Source organism: Pelodiscus sinensis, chromosome 19 (genome assembly GCF_052426305.1).
Source record: "Pelodiscus sinensis isolate ZL-2025 chromosome 19, ASM5242630v1, whole genome shotgun sequence".
NCBI lineage: Eukaryota > Metazoa > Chordata > Testudines > Trionychidae > Pelodiscus > Pelodiscus sinensis.
In genome coordinates this window covers 28,033,280-28,057,059 of record NC_143070.1, presented here as the reverse complement: position 1 = coordinate 28,057,059, position 23,780 = coordinate 28,033,280, and the positions used below count along the sequence as shown (strand labels likewise).

The 23,780-nt window shown below is 52.7% G+C and overlaps 1 protein-coding gene and 4 non-coding genes across 5 annotated transcripts in view; 2 read left to right on the top strand and 3 right to left on the bottom strand.

The window, feature by feature from the left end:
- LOC149522663 (butyrophilin subfamily 1 member A1-like) overlaps window positions 1-5,063 on the top strand; it is a 30,970-nt gene extending 25,907 nt beyond the window's left edge. The window contains exons 5-7 of the mRNA XM_089770507.1: window positions 2,574-2,594; window positions 2,694-2,712; window positions 3,921-5,063. Coding sequence (XP_089626633.1) covers window positions 2,574-2,594; window positions 2,694-2,712; window positions 3,921-4,462 — 582 coding nt within the window. The 3' untranslated portion in view covers window positions 4,463-5,063. The remainder of the gene's footprint in view (window positions 1-2,573; window positions 2,595-2,693; window positions 2,713-3,920) is intronic.
- A 5,899-nt stretch (window positions 5,064-10,962) lies between these two features.
- TRNAR-CCU (transfer RNA arginine (anticodon CCU)) lies at window positions 10,963-11,035 on the bottom strand. Its single transcript has one exon. It is a non-coding gene; the product is annotated as a tRNA-Arg (tRNA).
- Window positions 11,036-16,176: 5,141 nt separating this feature from the next.
- TRNAE-UUC (transfer RNA glutamic acid (anticodon UUC)) lies at window positions 16,177-16,248 on the top strand. The gene has a single exon. It is a non-coding gene; the product is annotated as a tRNA-Glu (tRNA).
- Window positions 16,249-19,524: 3,276 nt separating this feature from the next.
- On the bottom strand, window positions 19,525-19,591 carry TRNAS-UGA (transfer RNA serine (anticodon UGA)). Its single transcript has one exon. It is a non-coding gene; the product is annotated as a tRNA-Ser (tRNA).
- Window positions 19,592-22,321: 2,730 nt separating this feature from the next.
- On the bottom strand, window positions 22,322-22,394 carry TRNAR-UCU (transfer RNA arginine (anticodon UCU)). Its single transcript has one exon. It is a non-coding gene; the product is annotated as a tRNA-Arg (tRNA).
- Between the last annotated feature and the right edge of the window lie 1,386 nt (window positions 22,395-23,780).

The following is a 23,780-nucleotide window of genomic DNA, read 5'->3' as shown; positions in this document are numbered from 1 at the left end:
GAAGTGGGATCAGAGGAGAGAGGTCTGTAAAATGTGGTGTTGGAGAGTTGTGTAGTTGCCTCCTGGTCATAGTCTGACTTATTCATAATGACCACAGCACCCCCTTTGTCAGCTGGTTTGATTATAATGTCCGGGTTGTTTTTGAGACTCTTGATAGCATAGTGTTCAGTATGTCTCTTGTTGTTTGTGAATAATGTTAGTCTGTGCATTGTTGCGGAAGCTTTGTATATAGAAATCCAGATTGTAATTATGACTGTCAGGGGGAGTCCATGTAGAATTATTTTTCTTTAGGTGTTGATACGGGGAATCTGGTTGGTCAGATTGATGTTCATTGGTAGTTTGGAAATATTCTTGTAGACGGAGATGGCAAAAGAAAGAGTGCTACAGTTTGCCATACTGACCTGCAAGGAGTCACACAAGCAACCCTCTTAGACACTTCAGTTCTCCCGTGCTACAACCAACACCACTCCTTACACAGGTATGGAACCAATGTCACCAAACCCAAACAGCTTCTTCCAATCCCAAAGGACCAGCCACAGTCCCAGGGCAGTTTATACCACAGATCATACCCCAAGAAAACACGCTGCCCCCATCCTTTGAAATCTAAACTCTAAGGCTACGTCTACACTGCAGAGTTTTTGCACAAAAACTTGCAGAGGGTCCACACTACAAGCCAGTTCTTATGCAAGAAAAAGTACAGTAAAGCGTCAGAAGAGAAGGCTTTTTGCGCAAGAGTTATTCCTCTCCCCATGGGGAATAAGCCTTTTTGAGCTCTTGTGGATGGGCAACAGGGGTTTCTTGCACAAGAGAGAGTCCATACTGCCATGGATGCTCTTGTGCAAAAGCACATGGCAGTGTGGACACGCTCTTGCACAATATCTTTTTGTGTAAGAACTCTTGTGCAAAAAGTTCTTGCACAAGAAGCCTTCAATATAGACATAGCCTAAAAGTTTATTAATAAAAAAAAAAAAGAGGTTGAGAGTATAATTGTTAAAGGAATCAAATCCCCACCACCACCACCACCACCAGTGCCCCTGGTCTGGGGACCATTGTGGATCAGGTTCAGTTTGGAGGGTTGGCCTGACTTTTGGGGGTACAGCTAGTCCTGACCCTCGTCTCTATGCCTCTCTGCCTGAAGGGAAGGACTAGCAAAACTAGTATGAATCAAGACACTGTAAATAAAATGTAAACACATTTTTCATATTTTTCTTTTTAAACTGTTTTTACATTCACACCAATTTCATACAGATATTTAATTCAACCCTTGGCAGTACCTGTGAACAATGTGAAGGCTGAAATAGAGCAATGGTTCCCTTTTAGTGGGGACAGTCCATAGCTAGTGTGTGGCAAGGCTTTTGTTAGCTGTTTTTACAACCCATGCTCTCGCTCTCTCTTCTACCCCCTCCCTCCAGCACACATCCCAGGGCTACCTGCACCCAGGGCACATTCCCCACCTAGGCTGGGCCGTGATCATCAGGAGCTGCTGCTCACCCGCCCTCACCCTCCCTCACCTACACAGCACAGGCAAGGGAAGTGGCCTGGATGCAGGGAGCTCTGATGTCCCCTCCCTGCTCCCTGCTGGCCCAAGCCAAGTGTGAGTGGCACCATCCCTGCAAGAGTCAAGTGGGAGCAAGTAGATGATGGGTGGAGGATCCAAGCTGGTTGTGAGTCAGAATAGGATGGGTTCACTCTGCTCACCAGGGCTCTGGCTGTGGTGCAGGCAGGCACGTGGCAGGGGTGTGTGGAGTGATTTGGTCCCCAGGCAGGTTTTGTTCAGGGACTGTGCCCCCTTGACACATAAAATGTGAGGCAGCATTTGATGATTCTGTGTGTAGGGCTCCATAAATGGCCCTGGGAACACTCCAGACCAGTAGTGGTTTTTATTGTCTCTGCACTGTAGCAATGGGTGTGTGACCGTAGTCTGCCAGGCACACTTGGATTATACTCTGGCTCTTGGTTATACCTCAGGGTGACCCCAATACATCCCCAGGCTCAGATTTCTCCCCAGAAATGTGTGTCCTATAATGCCCAGCCCTCCTCTGGACAGAACAAAATATGTTAAGACCTTATTTCTTTAAGAGAATGTATTCCATAATATACATGTTCTTTGGCACCTGCCCCTCTCCTCACACCAGTCTGCCCCCTGCAACTGATCCTCTCCTCATCCCTCCCTCTGCCTCTGATTTGCCCCTTGCTCCCCTTCCTTCCTCCACCCTCCTCCCACATGGTAGCCCCCTCCCTGCTCCTCATCGCTTGTCCCTTCCCTTGCCCTGATCCTCTCAGCATTGTCCTCCTCCTCCTCAATTGCTCCTTTTATTCCTGCTGATCCAGAAGACCCCTGGCTCACAGTATTCCTGATTCTGGTAGACTGAAATAAATCCCTGGTATTTGTTTTATACTGCTGGCCATTCACTCTTCTAGTTCGATTTTAGTCTATTAATTCCCAACATCCACTTCCCCAAAGTACTTTTCTTCTTGTAGGTTTTAACTTCCCTGCTTGACGGTATTTTTCACTCACTTCTGTTCTGTGAGATAACGTGACACTGACTCGTTTCTCTGTGTTTTATTTTCAGGCAGATCCCCGGCTGAGCTCAGTAAGTTCCATCCCCCCAGTACAGCCCTTGTGTGACACTGTCTCCAGATCAGTGTGTCTGTGTCAGGGGTGTCTCACCAGTGTCTGTGTTTGGTTGCAGGGTGGAGATGTGCTCAGCTGTATGCAGGTACTGTACACACCGCTGGTCAGAGCCCACAGCTGCTCCCAACCTGTCTAAGTCCCTAGAAGGGAGTTTGGGTGGGGGAGGGGTGCAGGCTCTGGGGTGGGACATTGCCAGGGATGTGGCGCTTTTAGAGTAAACTGGATGCCCCAGGGTTCAGGCCAGAGAAAAACCTCCCACTGTCCTTTTCCCCACTGGCCACAGTGAACTCCAGGGCAGGTGCCTCTCTTGTTGCTGCCCATATCAGCACAATCACCCTGTCTCCTGGGGCCAACCCCTCTCTTCACCTCCTGCCCCCATGGGGATGGGTCCTCCCTCACCCTCCTCTGTCTTCCAAGTGCCTGATTCTCTCCACACCCCTCTCTTCCCACGTAGCTTGTGCCCCTCTTTCTCCCTTTCCTCCCTGCTACATGCCTGTCTCCTTACCCCCATCTTCCCGCTTGGCTCCTGCCCCTTTCTCTCATCCTCTGGTAGCTGCACCTCTTCTTACCCACCTCTCTACTCCCCCTCCAGAACTCACCCCTCTGCTAACCCTCGTCTGATCCCTGGCACCTGCCCTGCTCTTCACACCAGTCTGCCCCTTACAACCGATCCTCTCCTCATCCCTCCCTCTGTATCTGATTTGCCCCCTGCTCCCCTTCCTTCCCCCTCCCTCCTCCCACATGGTAGCCCCTTTCCCGCTCCTCATCTGCCCTGCCCCTCCCCTTTTCTTGCCAGTGCCCACCCTTCCCTTCCCCCACTACTTTCTAGCACTCCTCCAGCACCAACCCCTGCACCTCTGCTCTCCCTGGTGCCTGCCCCACCCTCACATTTCTGCCCTTCCCCCCACTAACACCTACTTCTGCCATGCAGTGGTGAAAGTAACTTAAAATGTCTTGCAGGCACTGCCCCATTGCAGCCCAGGTCCCTGTTGGCTCTTTTAATAGCTCCCTGCTGGTGTTTGCTGCAGGTCAGCCAGCTCTTCCCGGGGCTGCGCAGCAGGGCACCCCCGCTTTCAGTTCTGTTCCCATGGGAGCTCCTCTTCAAACTTACCCTCCCCCACCTCTAACCTCATCGTTCCCATCCAGTTCTCTTTTTAGAGGGAGCCCTCCCTCCCCTTAACATGCAAGAGCTTCACAACACTGATTAACAGCTAGGCAGGTTAATTTCCCTTTGGTCCCAGTGACCAGCCCGTCCCCGGCACTGACTCTGTGACTCTCTCCCCAGTGGATGTGACTCTGGATCCAGAGACGGCTCATCCCAACCTCATCCTGTCTGCGGATCGGAAACGTGTGGTGCATAGAGATGAGCACTTGGGTCTGCCCAATAATTCTGAGAGATTTGATACTATGTCAATTGTCCTGGGCACTGAGGGATTCACAAGCGGGAGGCATTATTGGGAGGTGGAGGTGGGAGACAAAAAAGTCTGGACTCTAGGGGTCTGTCGAGAAACTGTGAGAAGGAAGGGGCATAATGAGTTTTTACCTGAGAATGGATACTGGACAATATGGCAGGTGGATGGTAAATGTACGGCCAATACCCCCAAGCCAACCCCCCTTCCCGTGAGAATCAGGCCCAAACGAGTGGGGGTGTTCCTGGATTATGAGGCGGGCGAGGTCTCGTTTTACAATGTGACTGACGGGTCCCATCTCTTCGCCTTCACTAGCACCTTCTTCGGGACGCTGCGCCCATATTTCAATCCTGAACTCAATAAAGGGGGTACAAACATAGATCCCCTGATAATTTGCCCAGTCCAACCTGAGCCTTGACAGAAACTCTGTTGCTGACAGTGACACCGATGACAGAGACTGTCCCCTCTCAGCACTGTCATTCCTATGAGGCAAGGGGCATCAGCTGCCTTTCCCCTGACATCCCTCCCTTTTCAGTTCCAGCACCAGGCCTCTGAGTTAGGGGAAGGGAGGGGGCATAGAAGTGGATTGCAGATAGGTGTGCATCATAAGGAACGCAGCCTACCCCCTCGTGCCGTGGCTGATGCGGCTGTATACTGGACGCATGGACCCCGGCTGGGAAAGATTCAACCTGCACCGAAACCGGGCCCACAACCACATTGAGCTGAAGGCGCAATTCTGTTATCTGCTCACACATCTCACATGGGCGAGCAGAACATCATGGCAGTTGTTGCAGCATGTGGAGCGGAACGGGGAGGCTTTCCTCCTGGGATGGATGGCAGGCGAGGGCTGGGCATTCGAGCAGCCCCAGACAGCCACCATCCGGCAGGCGCACCATGATGGGGTGCACATCTGAGAGGCCCACAAGAGATGTTCTCCCAGGCCCCACACTAGGGTCGCTTCTGTCTGGTGTCCACATCTCCCTCCCATCCCCAGCCCTTCCCTTCCCCCCTTCCCTCACCTCCCAATAAACACAATTGTTTTTGTTAAAGACACAATAAACTGTATTTATGTATGTAGGGACAAAGGGTGGGCAGTGGGAGGCAGCTCTGAATAGGGAGGGGGAGGAGGAAGGGGCTCTCAACTGGGAGGGGAAGGAGGAAGGGGCTCTCAAGTGGGAGGGGGAGCTATTGCTGGGAGGGGCGGCTCCTGCCAGTACCTCAAAACGTGCGGAGGCCTTGGTGTCCTTCAGGCTGGGTTGGGGCAGGCAGCACAGGGAGATGGGCAGGACGGGGTACGGCAGGAGGGGCAGCAGGAGGGGGCATGGGCATGGCAGGGAGGGCAGGAGGCTGTGGCAAAGCCATGCCATAGAGCACAGCATGGCCGATGTGCAATGTGAGGGTAGAAATTGTGTCACATCCTGTTGCACCTCTGGTGGAACTGTCCCCATGCCTGCTTCCAGCACTGCAGGTCGCCCTGCAGCTTACTGGTGAGTGCTGCCTCCAACCTCTCCATGACCTGGACATGCCGCCAGAAGAGCTGGTTGCACTGCCTGGCCCGCTGGACTGGTGCCTGGGTGGTTGGTGCCGCTACAGGGCTGGAGAGTCCCTGGGTGGTCCTGCTGCAGAGAACACAGAAAATGACAAAGTGGTTAGGCAGCCTTGCCCACACTGTCCCTGAGCCCCATGACCTCTGCCCTGAGCCCCATGTGACACCACACAACTGTGGCTTGGGCCCAATCAGTCCCCTGTGTGTATGTTCACATAAAGGACTAGCTCAACATCCCTGGAGTGAAGTGATCCTCCATGGATTGTAACCCTTGGGAGACATCACTGTGAATGAAGACCTCTTTGTCTGTGTCCTGGCCACTTGGCATATGGTGTGCCAACCTGTGGAACTCCTTGCCAGAGGAGGCTGTGAAGGCTAGGACTATAAACAGAGTTTAAAAAAGAGCCAGATAAATTCACGGAGGGTAGGTCCATAACAGGTTATTAGCCAGGGGATAAAATGGTGTCCTTGGCTTCTATTTGTCAAAGACTGGAGAAGGATGGCAGGAGACAAATTGCTTGATCATTGTCTTTGGTCCACCCTCTCTGGCGCATCTGGCACAGGCAACTGTCGTCAGACAGGATACTGGGCTAGATGGACCTTTGGTCTGACCCAGTATGGCCGCTCTTATGTGTGTCTGCATTGCACTTTGCACACTCCCTCCCCAAGGTAGAGCACATGGCTTATACTCTTGTCACTGTCTGTGGGCACAGACCAGTGATTCTGTAGTCATGTTTGCATACACCTCCCCACATTGCATGGGAGCAAGTGTGGCAGACGAGGTCTGGGTTCTCAGTCCCCTGTCAATTGATGTCCTTGGAGATGGAGCCAGGGCTACTAGGAAGTGTACTGTCCTGTTATGTCGTGGGGAGTTTCACAGCATAGGAAGAAATCAGTGGAAAGGCAGAGAGCTGGAGTAGGTGCAAGTGTCCATTTTATTGCATCGCACAGAACTCACTAGAACAAGCCCAGACTAGCTGGGCTGACCCCAGTGACCTACTCAGTTACCATAACAACAAGATCTATATCTACAACCCAATATACAACATGTCCCTGAAGCAAAACTCAAGTGGCCAGAGGCCCAGGCTGGCCGCTTCCCTGCTCCTTCTCCCCCCATCCCTCAGACAAGTAGCCCAGGGAAGTGTGGCTACAGTGAGGGGGCTTCCCTCGGGAGCAGCTTAGGGGCTGGGAGCAGCTGAGGGGCTCCGTTGGGGCCATGCTCACAGGGCTGGCTCACTGTGGTTTTCCCAGCAGCAGCTGCTGTGTCGCACATGGCTATACAGCACCCTTCAGGAGGCATGGAGTCTGGCCTGCGCCCTTGGGGCCTTGCCTGCTTCCAGCTAGCATCCCCCTTCCCTCCCCCCCGGGGCAGGATGTGTGTGAGCAGCAGAGTCCCAGGCGTGTACTGGAGCTGCCTGCCACGTCCACATGCCACACAGTCAGGCTGCACGAAGTTGCACATGCTGTGTACTGCTACACTGCATGCAACTCGATCAGCCTGAATAACGCTCCCTCTCCCTCCCCCCTGGCACCTGGCTCCCCAGCCCTTGCGAGTGAGAAGCGCAACATTCACCAGAGGATCCATCACTGGCCTCACATGAGACCTGGGAGACATCCTGGCTGCTGAGCACTGGCTCCAGGTGCAGGGTGACGGTGCTGATGCAGTCGTCTCCCTCATCCTCGGACCTGTGGTCAGGTCACCCTCCTACTCTGGATCAGCTGGCCTGGTCACTAGGAGGCGCAGGCCAGTATCCACTGCCATCGAGGGTCCTGGGACTGCCGTCTCACCCAGGATGGCATGGAGACAATCATACTGGGGGCAGGTGTCTGCTCCTACCCCCCTGCCTTCACTGGCCCGGACATAGCCCGGGTGCAATTCCTTGAGCTTGGCTCAGACCTGTTCAAGGGTCCAGGCCAGATGTCCCTGGTCCGAGAGCGCCTGGGCCATGTGGCTGAAAATGTCAGCGTTGTAGCGAAGGGCACGGAGGTCGTGGAGAGCTTCTTCCTCTTCCCACAAGTCCAAAAGGGCCTCGATCTCAGCCCTGGAGCAGCAAGGGTCACGTTGCTTGGTGCACCCTCCAGGCCTGCTGGGAGCCCTGGAGTGGCTGCTGGGAGGAGGGTACAGGCTCTTGGGGTGCCTGTGGAGCAGACATCCTGGGGCTCCTGGATGCAGCAGGCAGAGCCGCGGGCTGGAGTTTCTGGTTGAGCTGCTCCTGCCACGCGGCATCTTCAGGCTGCATGTGGCTTTAAGGGGGGTCCGGCAACCAGGAAGTAAGGAGCTGTGAGTGCGGGTTCGGAGCATCCAAGCAGCCACTTGTGTTTTTTCCTGGGAAGCCAGTTCTTGTGCAAAAACTCTTGGCTGCCTGTCCACACTTGTCTCTTGCACAAGAACACTTGTGCAAGAAGGCTTCTTCCTCATACGGAGCATCAAAGCTCTCGTGCAAGAATCCCTGTTTTCTGATGCTGTACTGTAAATTTTCTTGCACAAGAATGCATAGGCAGTGTAGACACTCCGCAAGTTTTTGCGCAAGAACATCCATTCTTGTGCAAGAAGCCTACAATGTAGACACAGCCTTAGGCTATGGCTATACAGTAGCCTTCTTGTGGAAAAGCTTATGCAAATAAAGCTCGGCATGGAATATCGCTGGGCTTCATTTGCATAATTAATGAGCAGCCACTTCAGCACAGAAAGGAGCTGTGTAGACACCCATTGGCACCCTGCTCCTACCCTCTCCCCAGACTCCTATTCCCAGCTTGCTCCTGTACCCTACCTCCAACCCAGATTCTGCACCCCCATCCCTATCCCACTCACTGGCAGCTCTATCCTGCATGCTGGACCCATTTTTGGCCCCACACCAGACCTTAGGGGTCCCCCACAAAATTCACTAACCCCAGAAGAGTAAATCTGGCCTGAGGCCTTGAACCTCAGTCCTCCCTCCCCTCTATCCCATGGGCTACATCTACACTGGCATGATTTTCCGGAAATGCTTTTAACAGAAAAGTGTTCCGTTAAAAGCATTTTCGGAAAAGCACGTCTAGATTGACATGGATTCTTTTCCGGAAAAGCACTTTTTCCGGAAAAGCGTCCATGGCCAATCTAGGTGTGCTTTTCCGCAAAAAAAGCCCCGATAGTCATTTTTGCGATCGGGGCTTTTTTGTGGAAAACAGTACTGTGCTGTCTACACTGGCCCTTTTCCGGAACAGTTTTCCAGAAAAAGACTTTTGCCCGAATGGGAGCAGCATAGTTTTTCCGGAAAAGCACTGATGATTTTACATGAGATCGTCAGTGCTTTTCCGGAAATTCAAGCAGCCAGTGTAGACAGCTGGCAAGTTTTTCCGGAAAAGCGGCTGATTTTCCGGAATAACTTGCCAGTGTAGACACAGCCATGGGGATGGAGTGCCAGGGGAGTGAGGTGTGTCAGTTGGAGGCCACGTAAGTGAGGGTTGAAGGTTTCTGTAGGGCTTGTTCTTTTGCTCCTCACGTGTGTGGTCCCCAGCGGATTTTTCTGTGGGTCAGTGGCCCCGACTCAAAAAAGGTTCCCTTCCCCTGCAATAAATAAAGACAATGCTGAAACCTTTTGTGTTGGACATATTTTAGTTTATTTAAAAATGAAGCCTGGCCAAGAAGCCCCCAGTTGGGGCCCAACCCCAATCTGACTACAGCATCATAATATTCCTTCACACACACTCCCCACACCGGAATCCTGATCATACACCTGAACTCCCTGCCCTGAGCCTCTCTTACACCCTATCCCCAAACTTGTGCACCCCCACCTGTCCAGTCCCCTGCCATAACACTTCTGCACCACACACCTACCCCAAATCTGTGCCCTGAGCCCCTCATACCACCAACCTGCCTGCCCTCAGCCCCTCATACAACACAACCCAGACTATGAATCCCCACATCTCCAGTGCCCATCATCAAATTGGCAGAAGACACCCTGAATACATGCACGAAACTGGATTTGATCAATTATGATGTAAACTTCAAAGAAATGTGTGAAAAGATGCAGAAGTCTCATTAAATAGTCTGTGAGTATGTTTCATTCGTGCTATTAATAATCACCATGTCAATTATCAATAATATTTAGTTGTATATTTTCAGTCATGCAAACAGGCATTTTTACATGGCTCTTAGTAGATCACTTGTTCTGAATTTTGATGTAGTTCAGCTCTTTGGGGTTTCAAAAGGTTGCTGACCCGCCGCTCTAACAGAAGTGTTTTATATACCAGGCCCTACACAGGAATTTCTATGGGGGTATGTGTGTGTGTGTGCTTTTTTTGTAAATGTGAGCTGCAAACATGTGACAGCATTCCCCTCCCTCCATAGTCCTCCAAGTAAATGGGGAAATCAGCTTCAGTCTTCCCATAGTCCACCAGAACATGGGGGCGAAAGGCTAAGGCAGCGCTCCTCTCCTGCTTTCCCCTGGCTGGCTGGAGCATACTTATTTACGGGACATGTGCATTCTGGTGCAAGAAAATGTGCAGTAAACCATTGGAAAAGAGGGCTTCTTGTGCAAGAGTTAGTCCTCTCCCCATAACGAATAAGCCCTCTTGCACAAGAAGGCAGTGTGCACAGGCAAGAGGGATTTCTTGTGCCAGAAACCCCTATGACTAAAATAGCCATTAGAGCTTTCTTGCACAAGAGAGCATCTATGCTGCTGTAAATGCTCCTTAGGAGGAGATAAACCACCTCATAGAGCTGGAAGGGACTTTGAGAGGTCAGATAGTCCAGCCCCCTACCCTCATAGCAAGCACAAGAACCCTCCCTGACAGATTTGCCCCAGCTCTCTAAATGGCCCCCTCAAGGATTGAATTCAGAATCCTGGGTTTAGCAGGTTAATTCTCAAACCACTCAGCTCTCCCTCCCTCTTGGGCCAAAGCACATGGCCGTGTGGATGTGCTCTTGCACAAGAACTCTTGCACAAAACAGTTTTTGGGCAAGCAGCCTGCAGTGTAGATGGAGCCTAAAGTTTTTCATATTTTTTGTTTTAAAAATATTTCAAACAGTTGTTCAATGTGCCCCAGGCCTGGAATTGTGCTGCAGCCGCCTCCCTCGCAACAGTCACTGGCTCCATGTACACTGGCCTTCTGTCTGGGTGCTGGCAGGGGGTTGAGAGGTGGTGGGTACCGATGGGTAACAGGTGCCAAGGCGCATACAGAGAAGCCAGCGCCTGCATCTCTGCAAGTGACCTCACTGTGCACAGCTCAGCTTTTAACAAACACTCTCCTCCTGTCTGCGCCTAACACCCGTGTCACTGTCTGCTCCTGAGGGGTTCTGTCTGGGGGAAAATGGCAATTCCAGGGGACTCTCACAGCTAACATGGCAAGGGGGAAGCCAAATAGACTCTACTAGGAAACAACACAATTGTCACCCCAGATGGGACTTGAACCCACAATCCCTGGCTTAGGAAGCCAATGCCTTGTCCATTAGGCCACTGGGGCACGTGAGTGATGAGAAAGAAACAGAAATTCCCTCTTCCAAATGCACATCCCTCAATTTTAGGTACCAGATTCAAGCCTTGGAGTCAGAAACACTGGAAGGGCTGATCACACCCCTCTGAAAATCAGCTCTCAGGAGGCACCTCCAGCTGCCCCCAAAGTGTGGGTCACCCCACACTAGCCATGGACGAAACTCAACACCTGGACATCTCATCTCCTTCCCAAAACCAGGGGCTTGTTCCCACAGCCGCAGCCTCAGCAGGGAGCCGCACTGGCGCTCACGCTGCTCCTGGGGAAGGGAGCGGGTCCCACAGGGGCTGGGGCTGGGTGGGGAATGGCCGGTTGTCACTCAAGGGAAGAATAAAACGCAGCCACATTGCTGAGAACGGCTGGGGCTGGCCTGGAGGTGCCGTGGGACGGCCCTGGGGGAGCTCTGCAATGTGACCCTGGCTCCCAAGGCAGCAAGCGCAGAATCCCCCTGGATGAGCACAAGAAGTTCCGACCAGCCTGGTCTGAATCGGGCTGGACGGCCCCACTGCTGGAGTGTCAGAGGCAGACACTAGAGTTACAGGCACGTCTCTCACACCCAGAGCGGTCCTGTCACAAGCTCCCTGCCACTCCCATCATGCAACAGGGGCAGGTATTCTGTTCTGTGAAAGCTCCCCTGGAAATCAGAGAGCAGCTAAAAGTGACAGTGGCAGGATTTGAACCAACAACCTTTGACCCATTAATCTGGGTTTTACCAAACACCACTGCTTAGACAGCCCACACACTTGTCATCATACTGCAGAGCCCCAAAGTGTCAATAGATCCTTATCCTCTCCCTCTGCTTTGCAGCAGGGCAATTGCTGGGGTAGGAGCTATGGAAAAGCTGAACCAGAGGAACAAACGCTCCCCCTCCACACTCAGACCCCCCATACCCAGCCCCCTGCCCAGAGCCTCAGCTGTGGCTTAAACCTGGTTTCAGAGAGAAGATGCCAGTTCAAATAGCCCCCTGGCAGTGAGGGAGTCAGCACGTCGGTGGGTGGGGCAGATCTTGGCTCTAACTCACTGAGTGACCTTGGCCTGTTCAGTGAATCTCTCCCTGGCTCGATGGCCCTGTCTGTACAGCAGGGACAGCAACACTCACAGCCCCACAGGAGGGCCCCTGGTCTAGCAATGTGGCCCCCTGAGCAGCCTCTGATGTTCCCTGTGTGAGCCCCAGAACCACCCCTGAGTGAGGGGGGCGGGGAGAGAAGCTCACACATGCCAAGGGGCTGACCAGGGGCAGAACATGAGCCTGCAAAGCAGCAGTGGGTGGGTGGAGCAGAGAGCTGAGGGCAGAGCTGGGCTCTAACTCACTAGGGGTGTGTCCCATAGCTCAGAATAAGCGATGCAATGGGGTAGCTTATTTAGAATCAATTTTGAAATAGCTTATTTTGTAATTTGGTGCTGGCTTCACAGCACTTAGTTCCAAATAAATCTCTATTCTGAAACACCCCTCACTCCTCGCGCCATGAGGTCTGCAGGGACGTCAGAATAGTGAGCCCGTTATGGTTTGAAACAAGGGCCTTGCTCTTAAGACACATCAGTGTGATATGAGCACCATGTCCCCTAAACCTCCGAGCTAGCCGGCCCACGAGTGTCAGTCTCACAAGTGGCCCTTTCAGAAAGGAGCCTTGAGCAGCCGCAGGGACGTTGTGGGCTCTGGAACAAGGTGGGTGAGGCAGCAAAGGCTTTTGTAAACAGGGGAATTAAATCAAGCGGTAGAGCGCTCGCTTCGGATGCAAGAAGCAGTGGGATTGATGCCCACATTCTCCAACTGCAGCTCAGTCCTCATTCACTATTTCCACTGTTGGGAAGTGGCCCCCTCCCTTTTCCTACTTGCTCTCCCAAAAGAGACAGACCTGGCTCCTCTTTCCTTTCCCCCAGCAATTGCCATGTTGCAAAGCAGAGACTGGAAATATCAAGCTTAGCAGTATATCTGGCTCTGTGGTGCAATGGAAAGCATGTTGGACTTTTAAGCTGCAGTGGTTAATGTGAGCCCAGCTAGTTGTTCAAAGTTTGTGGGTTTAAGTCCCACCAGTGTCACTTCAGCTGCTTTCTCATTTCCAGGGCCCCTTTTACAGACCAGTCAATCCTTAGGGTGACACGGGGGACCTGAGTCCAGACAGTTCCCAGCAGACCCCAGTGAGGGTGGAGGGAAGGGCTGGTTCTTGGGGCTGGGGGTTGTTCTGAAAGGCTGCAGGTGCCGTTAGAAGGTTTTGTCCCTCCCTGTCTCCTACAAGTGCTGAGCAACACTCAGGCTGTGTCTACACTACACTGCTCTTCCGGAAAAAGCTACGCAAATTTTGAAACCCAATTTGTGTAGCTTTTTCTTCTGCTTTTTTTGGAAGAGGCTTTTCCGACATTTGTCCTGTGGACACTGGGCAAGTCACACAAGGGAGGCAGCTGGCAGAGCTGGCCCAATACTCCAGCCTCCCAGGGCAGGGAGGCCAAGGCACAAGCCTCCAACAGCTGCCTGGCCTGATTCATCTCCCTTCCCCAGACTGTCACCCAGGGGCATTCTCAGCTGATGTCACTTCCCTCTGTCACGTGGGAGTTGGGCTAATCCCAGGAACAGGCTGGTCAGCAGCAGCTGCATTTACCTAGGCACCAGGGGAGCAGCAATAAGGAAAGAAGCTGTGTTTCTGTGAACCAGGGATCTTTTGCATGTTGGGCAAACGTGATAACCACTACACCACAGAAACACACAATGGAACTTGTCTGACTGTTCTGTTCCTAGCTCTTTCTAACACCCTCCTCTGCGGGGGAGGGGACTGCACCTTGTGAACACTCCACCTCTTGTTCTCAGGGAAGCCACTAACCCGAGCTGCCAGCTCCTCATTTCCTCACCAGCCCCTTGAGATTTGTAGCTCAAAGCTGGAGCTGCTGTGGCAGGAGGTGAAGCTACAGAAGCTGACAGGGGACAATCAGCGGGCGGAGGGTTATTTTTTCTCCTCTCTGGGCTAATGTGGCTAGAACTGAGCAGAAGAAAATCCTCTTCCCTTCTACTCAGAAGATGGAAATTGCAGTTGGTTCTCTCTCTGGTTCTACTAAAGCTGGACTTCAGGACTAGACTTTTTCTTTCTAAAACCCTGGTGAAAGCAAATTGTTTGTAGACTGAGAATGTGAGTTAAAGAAAGGGATCACCTGGCATGGGGCTTGAACCCATGACCCTGAGATTAAAAGTCTCATGCTCTACCAACTGAGCTAGCCAGGCTCTATACTGCATTGTACCCCAGCACAGGGCCATCTCTCCCATGACAGGCGATGGGGCCTGTTTCAGGATTTCAGGATTGAATTATCAGGAGCACCGGGGAGAGAGCTGGGCAGGTTAGGCTGAGATGTGAGGAGGCAGCGCTGGGGTTGAGGCTCCTCAGTGGTGCCTTGGCAGGGACCAGGGCATGGCAGCCACATAGGCCAAGGTCAATGGCAGCACCTCCAGCCTCTGGGACATCTGTAGCCTTTGCTGCATGTGGAAACACAATACCAGGTAAGGTTCCCCCCTGATGCTCAAATCCCCCAAGACCCGGCAGCCCCAGCTTGCTCCAACACCTTCCGTTCTCCCCACCCGCTCTCCTGGCCACACACGGCACTTCTTGGTGTGTGTCAAGCCAGGCCCTGCAAGGAGCCACCGGGGCAGGAACCAGCCCTTGGAGCTCGGCTTGCACCAGAACCGGCAGTTTCCTACCACATCTCGCTTGAGAAGTGGCGACTTGTTCCCCTTCTTCTACCTCACGTCTCCCTTGTCTCCGTTCCCTTCAAAGGTCTCCTCCACCTCAGGACCTGCCTCCTCAGGGCGCTGCCCCTCTGCCACTGGGCTGGGAGTGGGAGACCCCACAGTCTCTGCACTTGGGCTGAGAAGTCTCACTGGGACTCGTCTGTTGATGGGTTAGTCAGCCCGATGGCCAGCCGGATCCATTCACTAGCGCTGCCCGAGAGGGAGCTTTACAAGTGCCCAGTGTCCATTGGTATTTTATGGGGTCTATGTAGGGGATTGGGCTTGGCCATCTTTTCCACGGGAAATGCCTCTTCTTTGGAACAGCAGCCCCCAGGAGTTCATGGAACTTCTTCTTCTCAGCTTGGGAAAGGGACGACTCAGGGGCGATGGGACAGAGTTATGTAATGATGACAGGGGTGCAGAAAGCAAATAAGAATTTTTTTTCTCGTACTCAAGATCCTGGGTGAGAGAATGAAACTGGTACGTAATGTCAAAGCTAGACAGGACTCACGGATTTGTCAGACCGCTCTGTTTCTTCAGCAATGCTGCTCTGCTAAATTAACCCAGAAAATGTGAGTACCATTCAAGGTTCAAACCCCTTGATTTATACAGTCAAAAAAAAGCCAAGTTAACAGGATTAAAAGGAGGAGCAAAACTTCACATGATTAGTGAGAGACTTAGTCAAATATCTTCATTTCAACATCAAGCACACAGCAATCTCCGGTCCATATCTCCCTGGTTATTTTAATTGCTTTCTGCTTAACACTTAATGTTCCTTTTCCTGTTAACTCAGGCCCACCTGGCTAGCACATTGATCTGCATACCTACAAACAACATTAACATACTTTTCTTCTTCCTGTTCAGAGACAAACAGTATTCCTTCAACTTATTCAATTATTACAGCACAATTCATCTTTCTCTTACATTATAATTCTTTCTACTTTCACAGTAACCAAATGAAAAATAAACCAAAAGGGAGCATTTTTGCGCCCAGTGGAACTCCTTCCCAGAAGATGTTGTGAAGCTGAAATCTACAAGAAGGTCCAAAACAGAACTGGATAATTTAATGCAGGGAAGGTCAATCAATGGCATTTAACCAGGATGGACAGGGTAGGTGTCCCTAGCTGGTGTATTCTAGAAGCTAGGAATGGGCGACAGGAGGGGTCACTTAACAATTGTCTGTCCTGAGGATTCCCACTGGGCAATGGAATTGGCTGCTGTCGTGAGACAGGATCCTGGGCTTGTTGGGCAACTGGCATGGCCCCGTCTGGCTGTTCTGATGTTCTGTTTGGTTTCTGTTCTTGTCCCCTCTGGGCAATGGAAAATGGACCCATGTCCTGAAGGGGACAGAAAATTGCCTGTGAAAGGCTAGTGTAGGTAAGGAAAAAGGAATCTTCATGTGTCCCTGATGGTCTAGTGGTTAGGATTCAGCACTTTCACTGCTAAGGTCTGGGTTTGATTCCCAGTCAGGGAAACCAGCCTCAGTTTTCACATGACAACTGTCTACTCATTCATCTTACCTTATTGTTACAGCAGCTGTGACCCAAGAAAGTAACTCAGGGCCTCTTTCCCACTTCTCCATCACTGGCTAGACATTTTCACAAGCCCTTCAGAAGGGGCAGAGCTGGGTCACTCAAACTGCCCCTCCCCTCTCCTGCATGGGCAGTGCTACAGGAAGCTCTGTGGCGCACTCAGCACTAGCCCAGCGCAGTGTTAGGTCGGCACAAGATCCATTGGTTCAGTTTGGTTGTTGAAGGAGACACCCCAGAACTGGCTCCAGCCCCCACTCAGTAACCTGGGGAAATGACCCACCAGGCCTGGGCCCCTCGGAGAGGCAACGATTCCCCACTGGCCAGGGCAGAGCCTCCCTCTGACACAGTCATGGAGCCTTCTCCTCCTGGACCTGCCTCTCCCCCTTCACTCAGCTCTCACTGCTCGGTGCTGCCAGGGAGGGGCCTCACTGCGAGAGCCGCCGGGGAAGGTTCCTGCCACAGAGACACGTCCCAGAGCAGGACGGGTGCTCAGACCGACACTGAGTGTTGCTCAGCGCTGGGGTGAGACAGGGAAGGACAAAAGGGTCTAACGGCACCTGCAGCCTTTCAGAACAGCCCCCAGCTCCACCCCCACGTCCCAGCTCTTCCCTCTGCCTCTGCTGGGCACTACCTTGACTCGGGTCTCCCCTGTGCCAGCCTAAGGGCTCTGGAGAGACATGGTAGTTTTGGGGCTGGGCTGCTGCACAGCTTAGAGCAGGGGTGGGCAATGACTTTTGATGGGGAACCGCTCCCAGGGCTGCACTTTTCCATGCTATTAACGGAGGAGGTGGGGGTCTGGGATGCAGGTTGGGTGCAGACAGGACCTTGGGCAGAGGACTGGGGTGCAGGATCTGGGAGGGGTGAGTATTCAGGGGGCAGAGGGTTTGGTTTACGTGGGGTACCAGTGGGTTGAGTGAAGGGAGGAACTGGGGTGCCAGAGGCAGGCTCTGGCTGGGAGACTTACCTGGCTCACTCCCGGCCAGCAGCCCAGCACATTTCTCAGGCAGCCTGCCCTGTCCCCGCACAGGCTGCAGGGACCATGTGGGTGGGTGCATAAGAGCCTGAGTGGAGGGGGGATGGTGCTTCCCATTCCCAGAAACCAGCCAATGGGATCGTGCAGGGAGCAGAGACACTAATTTCCCAGCAGCCCCTTTTCTCAGCAAACACTTCAGGTGTTTGTCTGCCTTGTAGTCTAGTGGTTAGGATTCAGCACTTTTACTGCTGTGGTTTGGGTTCAATTCCCAGTCAGGGAAACCAGCCTCATCTGTGTTCATGAAATCTGCCAAGTCTTTGCCCTTTTCCATCACAGGGAGGGGCTGGGGTGCCAGAGGCAGGCTCTGACTGGGAGACACTCCCAGCAGCCAAGCACATTTCTCAGGCAGCCCCTTCCCTGCGCAGGGGGCACAGATCATACCCCTGGGTGAATAAGAGCTTGTGGGGACTGGCCTGGGCTTCAAGCAGGCAGCTCCCATTGGCCACAAACAAGCTGGGAGCAGGGACCAGGCATGAAGCCTTTTCCTCTACAGCTGAGAGACACAAAGGGCCCAGCAGCCCCTTCTCTCAGCTGTGCGTGGGGGCAGGGCGAGCAGGGAATCTGCCTGAGGCTTCTTGCTGCCATGTTGGGTGGCTTCATGGGCTGGATCCAGCCCGCTGGCCTGTATTGCCCAGGCCTGGCTTAGAGGGAACCTTGGCTCTGGCTGTGGGGGAGGGGCGCTGTGGAAAGGCCAGTCTCGCCTTCCTGGGCAGGGCATGACGACATGCGGCAAAACATCCCGGACAGAGAATTACAGGCTAGACAGGCTGCTTATAACAGCCAAAGTAGCTCAGTTAGGAGAGTATTATACTGAAGCTCTAAAGGTCCCTGGTTCAATCCCAGGCTTTAGCATGTGCTAATAGGGGCTAATAACTTCAAGTTGGTGGGTTTGCTTAGGGTACGTCTAGACTACTGGGTTTTGTCGACAGTATCCGTCGACAAAACTTCTGTCGACAAAGAGCGTCCAGACACATTGAGTTCTGTTGACAAAGCAAGCTGCTTTATCGACAGAACCCTGTAGTCTAGACGCAACCCTACAGGCAATAACACCTTCTGTCGACAGAACTCTGTCGACAGAAGGTGTTATGCCTCGTATAATGAGGTTTACCAGCGTCGACAAAACTGCTGAGTTCTGTCGACGTTATGTCGACAGAACTCAGCGGTAGTGTAGACGCAGGTATAGTTTTATTGACAAAAGTCCACTTTTGTCGACAAAACTCAGTAGTCTAGACACACCCTTAGAGCTGTCATCACAAGCTGCCTGGTAAGAGGGAAGCTGAGCTGCAGCCTGGGGCTCTATTCTTCTAGGGAGCAGGTACAGGGGCTGCACTTGCAGGAAATCAAATGACCCCACAAGGAACACTCCCTATAGGCCTGGCTGGAACCTTGCACCACATGAGAGTGCTGTTAGCACCAATGTGCGCCCCTGGGCCTGAGGAGCACTAGAGCTGTTGGGCAGCTCTGCTCTCCCAGCCTGGAACTGTCTGTCTAGGCCATGCACTCACACACACTGGCCCCTCTCCTTCTAGGGCAGGGCTCCTGCTGTTCCTTGGTTTACTCAGCCTGGGAGTTGGGCTTATCCCAAGCAGCAGGGTGTTTACTTGGGGAGACACAAATAGGAGCAGAACCCCCTGTTCCCACTTTCTGCTTGGCTTTGAACCAGGAGCCTTTTGCATATTAAGCAAACACGATAACCACCGCCCCACAGAAACATGCTTGTCAGTTTTTTTCTGTACATAATCTTGGACAAATATTCTGTTACTAATTCTTTGCCCAAGGCAGAGCAAGAGCAGGGAACAAGACCCCCCCCCCCCCAATACTTCTCTAGACCCTTTGCTTCCAGCACGGGGGAGGAGGGGCCTGTGTGCCTCTGGAGGAGTGACACACATCATATCCCCAACATTTCTGCCCTTCATGGATGGACCTTTGGGGGCAGGCCCAGACTCTCCATCCTCTCACTCAACTCCTATCACAAACTAGAGCAGGGCAGCGCCATGGGGTGCTGGGCAAGGGGCAGAGGCTGCAGGAGCTGAGAGTTTCCCTAGAGCTCAGGGACCATAATGAGGCACCAGGCCCCATGTCTCTCTTGGAAAGGCGCAGAAAGGGATTGACTGGGGATGGGGAGAGTGGCTCAGGGGTTGTGAAGCTTGTTGTCTGGTCAGGGGTGTTGTCAAAACACAGACCTCGCTGTGAGCAGGATTTGAACCTATTGGATTTCAAGTCCAATGCCTTAACCACTCAGCCATCACAGCTATGAAGTCAGTATTGCCCCAGGGCCAGGGAAATGGTAACTAATCCCAGTGCCCAGCCCTGATGTCACCTCCCCCACCGAATTCACAAGGCAAACCTGGCTCCCCGAGCACAGAGGGAGTTTGGGAGGCTCATTGCTGGGCCATGGAGTGAAGCATCAAACCAGCCCCCTCCTGTGGGGCTGTGAGTGTTGCTGTCCCTGCTGTACAGACAGGGCCATAGAGCCAGGGAGAGATTCACTGAATGTGCCAAGGTCACCCAGTGAGTTAGAGTCCAGCTCTGCCCCCAGCTCCCTGCCCCACCCACCAACGTGCTGACTCCCTCGCTGCCAGGGGGCTGTTTGCATTGGCCTCTTTTGTTTACTTTTCTGCTATGAGACATTGGGACAGTTGGCCAGGGCGTCCCGCAGTTGCCATCTCCCTCTGTGCAGGTGCTGTCCAGAGCCCCGACTAGCAAACGCTGACACTGCTGTTAGGTCCAGACCAGAGGGGAGTGTTTAAGGGTTATTTCGGAAGAAGGGTTTTCTCCCCAAATAACTGCATCTAAACAGCGTTTTTTATTTCATAATAAAGTATTTAGAAACAGCACCCGGACACGATTATGCAAATAGAGCGCGGGATATTTAAATCCCAATTTCATTCACTATTTTGAATGTCTCCATTTGCATCCCTCTCCTGAAGGAGACTGCAAGTGTAGACATGTCCTGGGTGTTGCAAACTCCCAGCACTCACCTGATGTTCCCTCCCCGCTGCCTGAAGATGTTTGGGAGTCCTCCTGCATCTCCTGGCAATGCAGGTTATCAGCGTTGTCATCCTGAAGCTGCAGCCGCTGCTGCCCAGGTGTCTCTATCCCAGACTCCACAACTCTCCCTGGAGACAGGGGTTCCCCACACCCCAAGATTCGGTCCAGTTCCTCATAGTATGCACAGTGCTGTGGTACTTCCCCAGAGCGGGACCTGCCCTCCCGGGCCCTCATGGGCCCTCACATACTCCTCCCACAATTCGTTGACCTCGAGTCTGACTTGGGCTAGGATGCAGGAGCGGGGAGGTGGCCTTTCTCTGCAAGGCCATCAGCCATTGGGCCATATGTTAGATAATTTCATGGAGGTTAGGTCTATAAAAGCTATTAGCCAGGGGATAAAATGGTGTGGGAAGGGAACAGGCGACCTCCTGAGCAACAGGCACAAGTGGGTCCCACAGCCAAGGGCTCCCTCTCACTGCATTTCATGGGGAGCAGCTCAAACAAAACTAATTTGGCTGTTGTCGGGTCTGCACGGGGCTTGTACCTGTAACCTGGGCATTATTAGCATCAAGCTCTAAACAGCTGAGCCAGCAGGCCCATGAGTAGCCCCAGAATAGAGGGAAGAGAAGAGTTTTCCCTGCTATTGGGGGAAGCTGGCCAGGCCAAGGGCCTTTTAGCCACTGGGTCTGTGCAAGCTGGAGCCTCCTCCTACCAGTTTTCTGGCCTGTTTCCTGAAAAGCTTGCAGTCTTTTCTGCTTCCCTGTCCACAGCAGGCAGCTAAAGGAGGAGGGCAGGAGTAGAACAGTCACCACAGCAAACATATTTGTGGCCAGCCCAGGGCTTGAACCCACAATCTTAGTATTACTAGCTCCATACACTAACCAACAGAGCTAGCCAGCCAACCCAAACACAGCTCACAAATAGACTTTTCAGAAAGGTGTGTCCAGCAGCTGAAGGGATGTCTCTGCAGCTGCCAATGGCTCTTCTCTGATGAGACCACTAGTGACTCTCTGTGATGTGGGCTGGCTTGTCCAGCTGGTTTGAGGTTTGGTCAAGGTGGCTGGTGGTCGGCATGGCGTACTGAGACCCAGGGCAAAGAGGCAGCTGGACTCTCTTGCTATCAGCATCTTACCTCCCAGCTTCTTCCCTGTCAGCAGCAACCACAGCCCCTTTCAGGCCCTGGGTCAGCCCAGCAGTTCCATGGGTGGCCAGAGGAGGCCTGTTCTGTGTCCCAGAAGGACCTGGGAAAATGTGACCAAAGGATGCAACAAGGCACCACTGGGAGTTGAACCCAGGTCCTTTTGTTTAGAAGGCAGGTGCTTTAGCGAACTCAGGCTGCTGGGTGAAACTGCTCTGTGGACCCAGACAACACCTTTGACTCCCAAAGTGCAGCAATTTCCTTCCAGCCCTGGCTGTGTCTGTGGCTGAGCTGCACAAAGGAAGATACAAGATCCCTGCTGGGGTCTTTGCCGGATGAACATACCTGAGGAAAGAAGCTGGAAGCGCAACAGACACACAAAGGGGGACGAGGGACAGTTTGAGTCGCACATAAGGCTGGTGGCGCAGCTCAGCCAGGGACCTTAGCCACTCACAGAGCTTCACAGCTTCTCCACGCTCCAAACCCCACCAGGCAAACTGCCCCATGGGCTTCACCCGCACCATGCTCAGGGCCTGGGGTTTTTCTGTCCTTTTACCAGACCAAATAACTAACCACCCCCCTGCTCTGGAGTCTCTGCCTCTTATGGGCCTTCTCATCCTCAGGTCCACTTTGTCTCCAGACAGACCCTGCTCTGCCACAGGCTGTCACTCCTGGGCCTTCTAGAGTAAAATGTGCCTCTTCATTCTGACTTTGAATACCTGGGCTTTTAGCACTCAGATCTGCATCTTACACCAGCATTTGCTAGTACAGGGTCTGAACAACTGCAGAGCATCCATGCTAATTGGATCAGAGACCAGAGGAATGTAAACTCTTTACCCGTAAGAGAAACTGTCACCCCAGATGGGACTTGAACCCACAATCCCTGGCTTAGAAGGCCAGTGCCTTGTCCATTAGGCCACTGGGGCACACAGAAAAGACTGTCAGGGAAAGAAATTCTCCCTTCTAAATCTCCCTTCTTCAACTTTTAGCTCCTGATTAAGCCCCTTTGAAGAAGCCAGATACACAGGAAGGGCTGATCACACCCCTCTGAAAATCAGCTTTCCATGGGTATCTGTAGCTGGCTCCGAGTCATGGGCCTTGATGTCTCGTCTCCCTCCCGAAACCAGGGAAGTGTCTCCCACCGCTGCAGCCTCCTGAGGCTCTATGGCCCTGTCTGTACAGCAGGGACAGCAACACTCACAGCCCCACAGGAGGGCCCCTGGCCTAGCAATGTGGCCCCCTGAGCAGCCTCTGATGTTCCCTGCTTGAGCCCCAGAACCAGCCCTGAGTGAGGGGGGCAGAGGGGCAGCAGCTCACACATGCCAAGGGGCTGGCCAGGGGCAGGACATGAGCCTGCAAGGCAGCAGTGACATCACAAGGAACTTTTACAGCACCTCAGCTTATTGGCTGGGAGGCAGTGACCTCACAGAGCAACCTTGGCAACAGCCAGGCAGGACAGGGGCAATTTCAGAGACCCCCATGGCCTGGCTGCCTGGAATCTCCTTTGTGAGGTTTCCGCTTGAACTCTATGATAATTCTCTTCACTTTCCTATTGTTTGTCTGTATGATCACTGTCTGGATTGTAGCTGTTTCTGTCGGCTGTATCATTAATTTTGCTGGGGGAAAATCAACAAAGGTGGTGGAGTGTGATTGGTTAGGTAAATCATAACAGTATGTTAGCTTTGGTTAGTAAAATCATATTAAAATAATTGGTTAAGTAGGACTCAATTTTCACTATATAAACTGGGGTCCCAGGAGACCAGGGAGAAGAAGGAAAAGGGGAAACAAGAAGAGGAAGAAGGAGGAAAAGGGAAAGGAAGGAAGAAGACCAAGAAGGAGGAGGGAGACCTGGAAACAGAACTCCCCTCTAAGGCAGCCTCAGACCAGAGCAGCCAGGACTCCTCTGCATGACGGGTGAAATGGTTTGCTGAGTGAATTCTGTGGGTCAGGTGACGTCAGGCCTGGGCACTGAGATTATTTATGAGTTTCCCTGGCCTGCTGTTACTTAGAGCTGTGATGGCCGAGTGGTTGAGGCGTTGGCCTTATAAAATCCAATAGGGTTTTCCTGTGCAGGTTCAAAGCCTGTGTTTTGGCCACACCCCTTCCTAGGGCAACATGGTACCCAAACCCTGAGAAGAACATGCCTGTCCCATCAGAAAGGACACCTGCAGAAGGCAACAGAGGCTACAAAAGCAGGAGAGAACATGGATTGCGGGGTCCTGCCTAACAATAGGAAAACCAATCTGGCTTTCAGCAGAGCCACCTCCCCATGGACACAGCTAGGGGACCAAGCAGCTCCAGTGGCCCCTCCC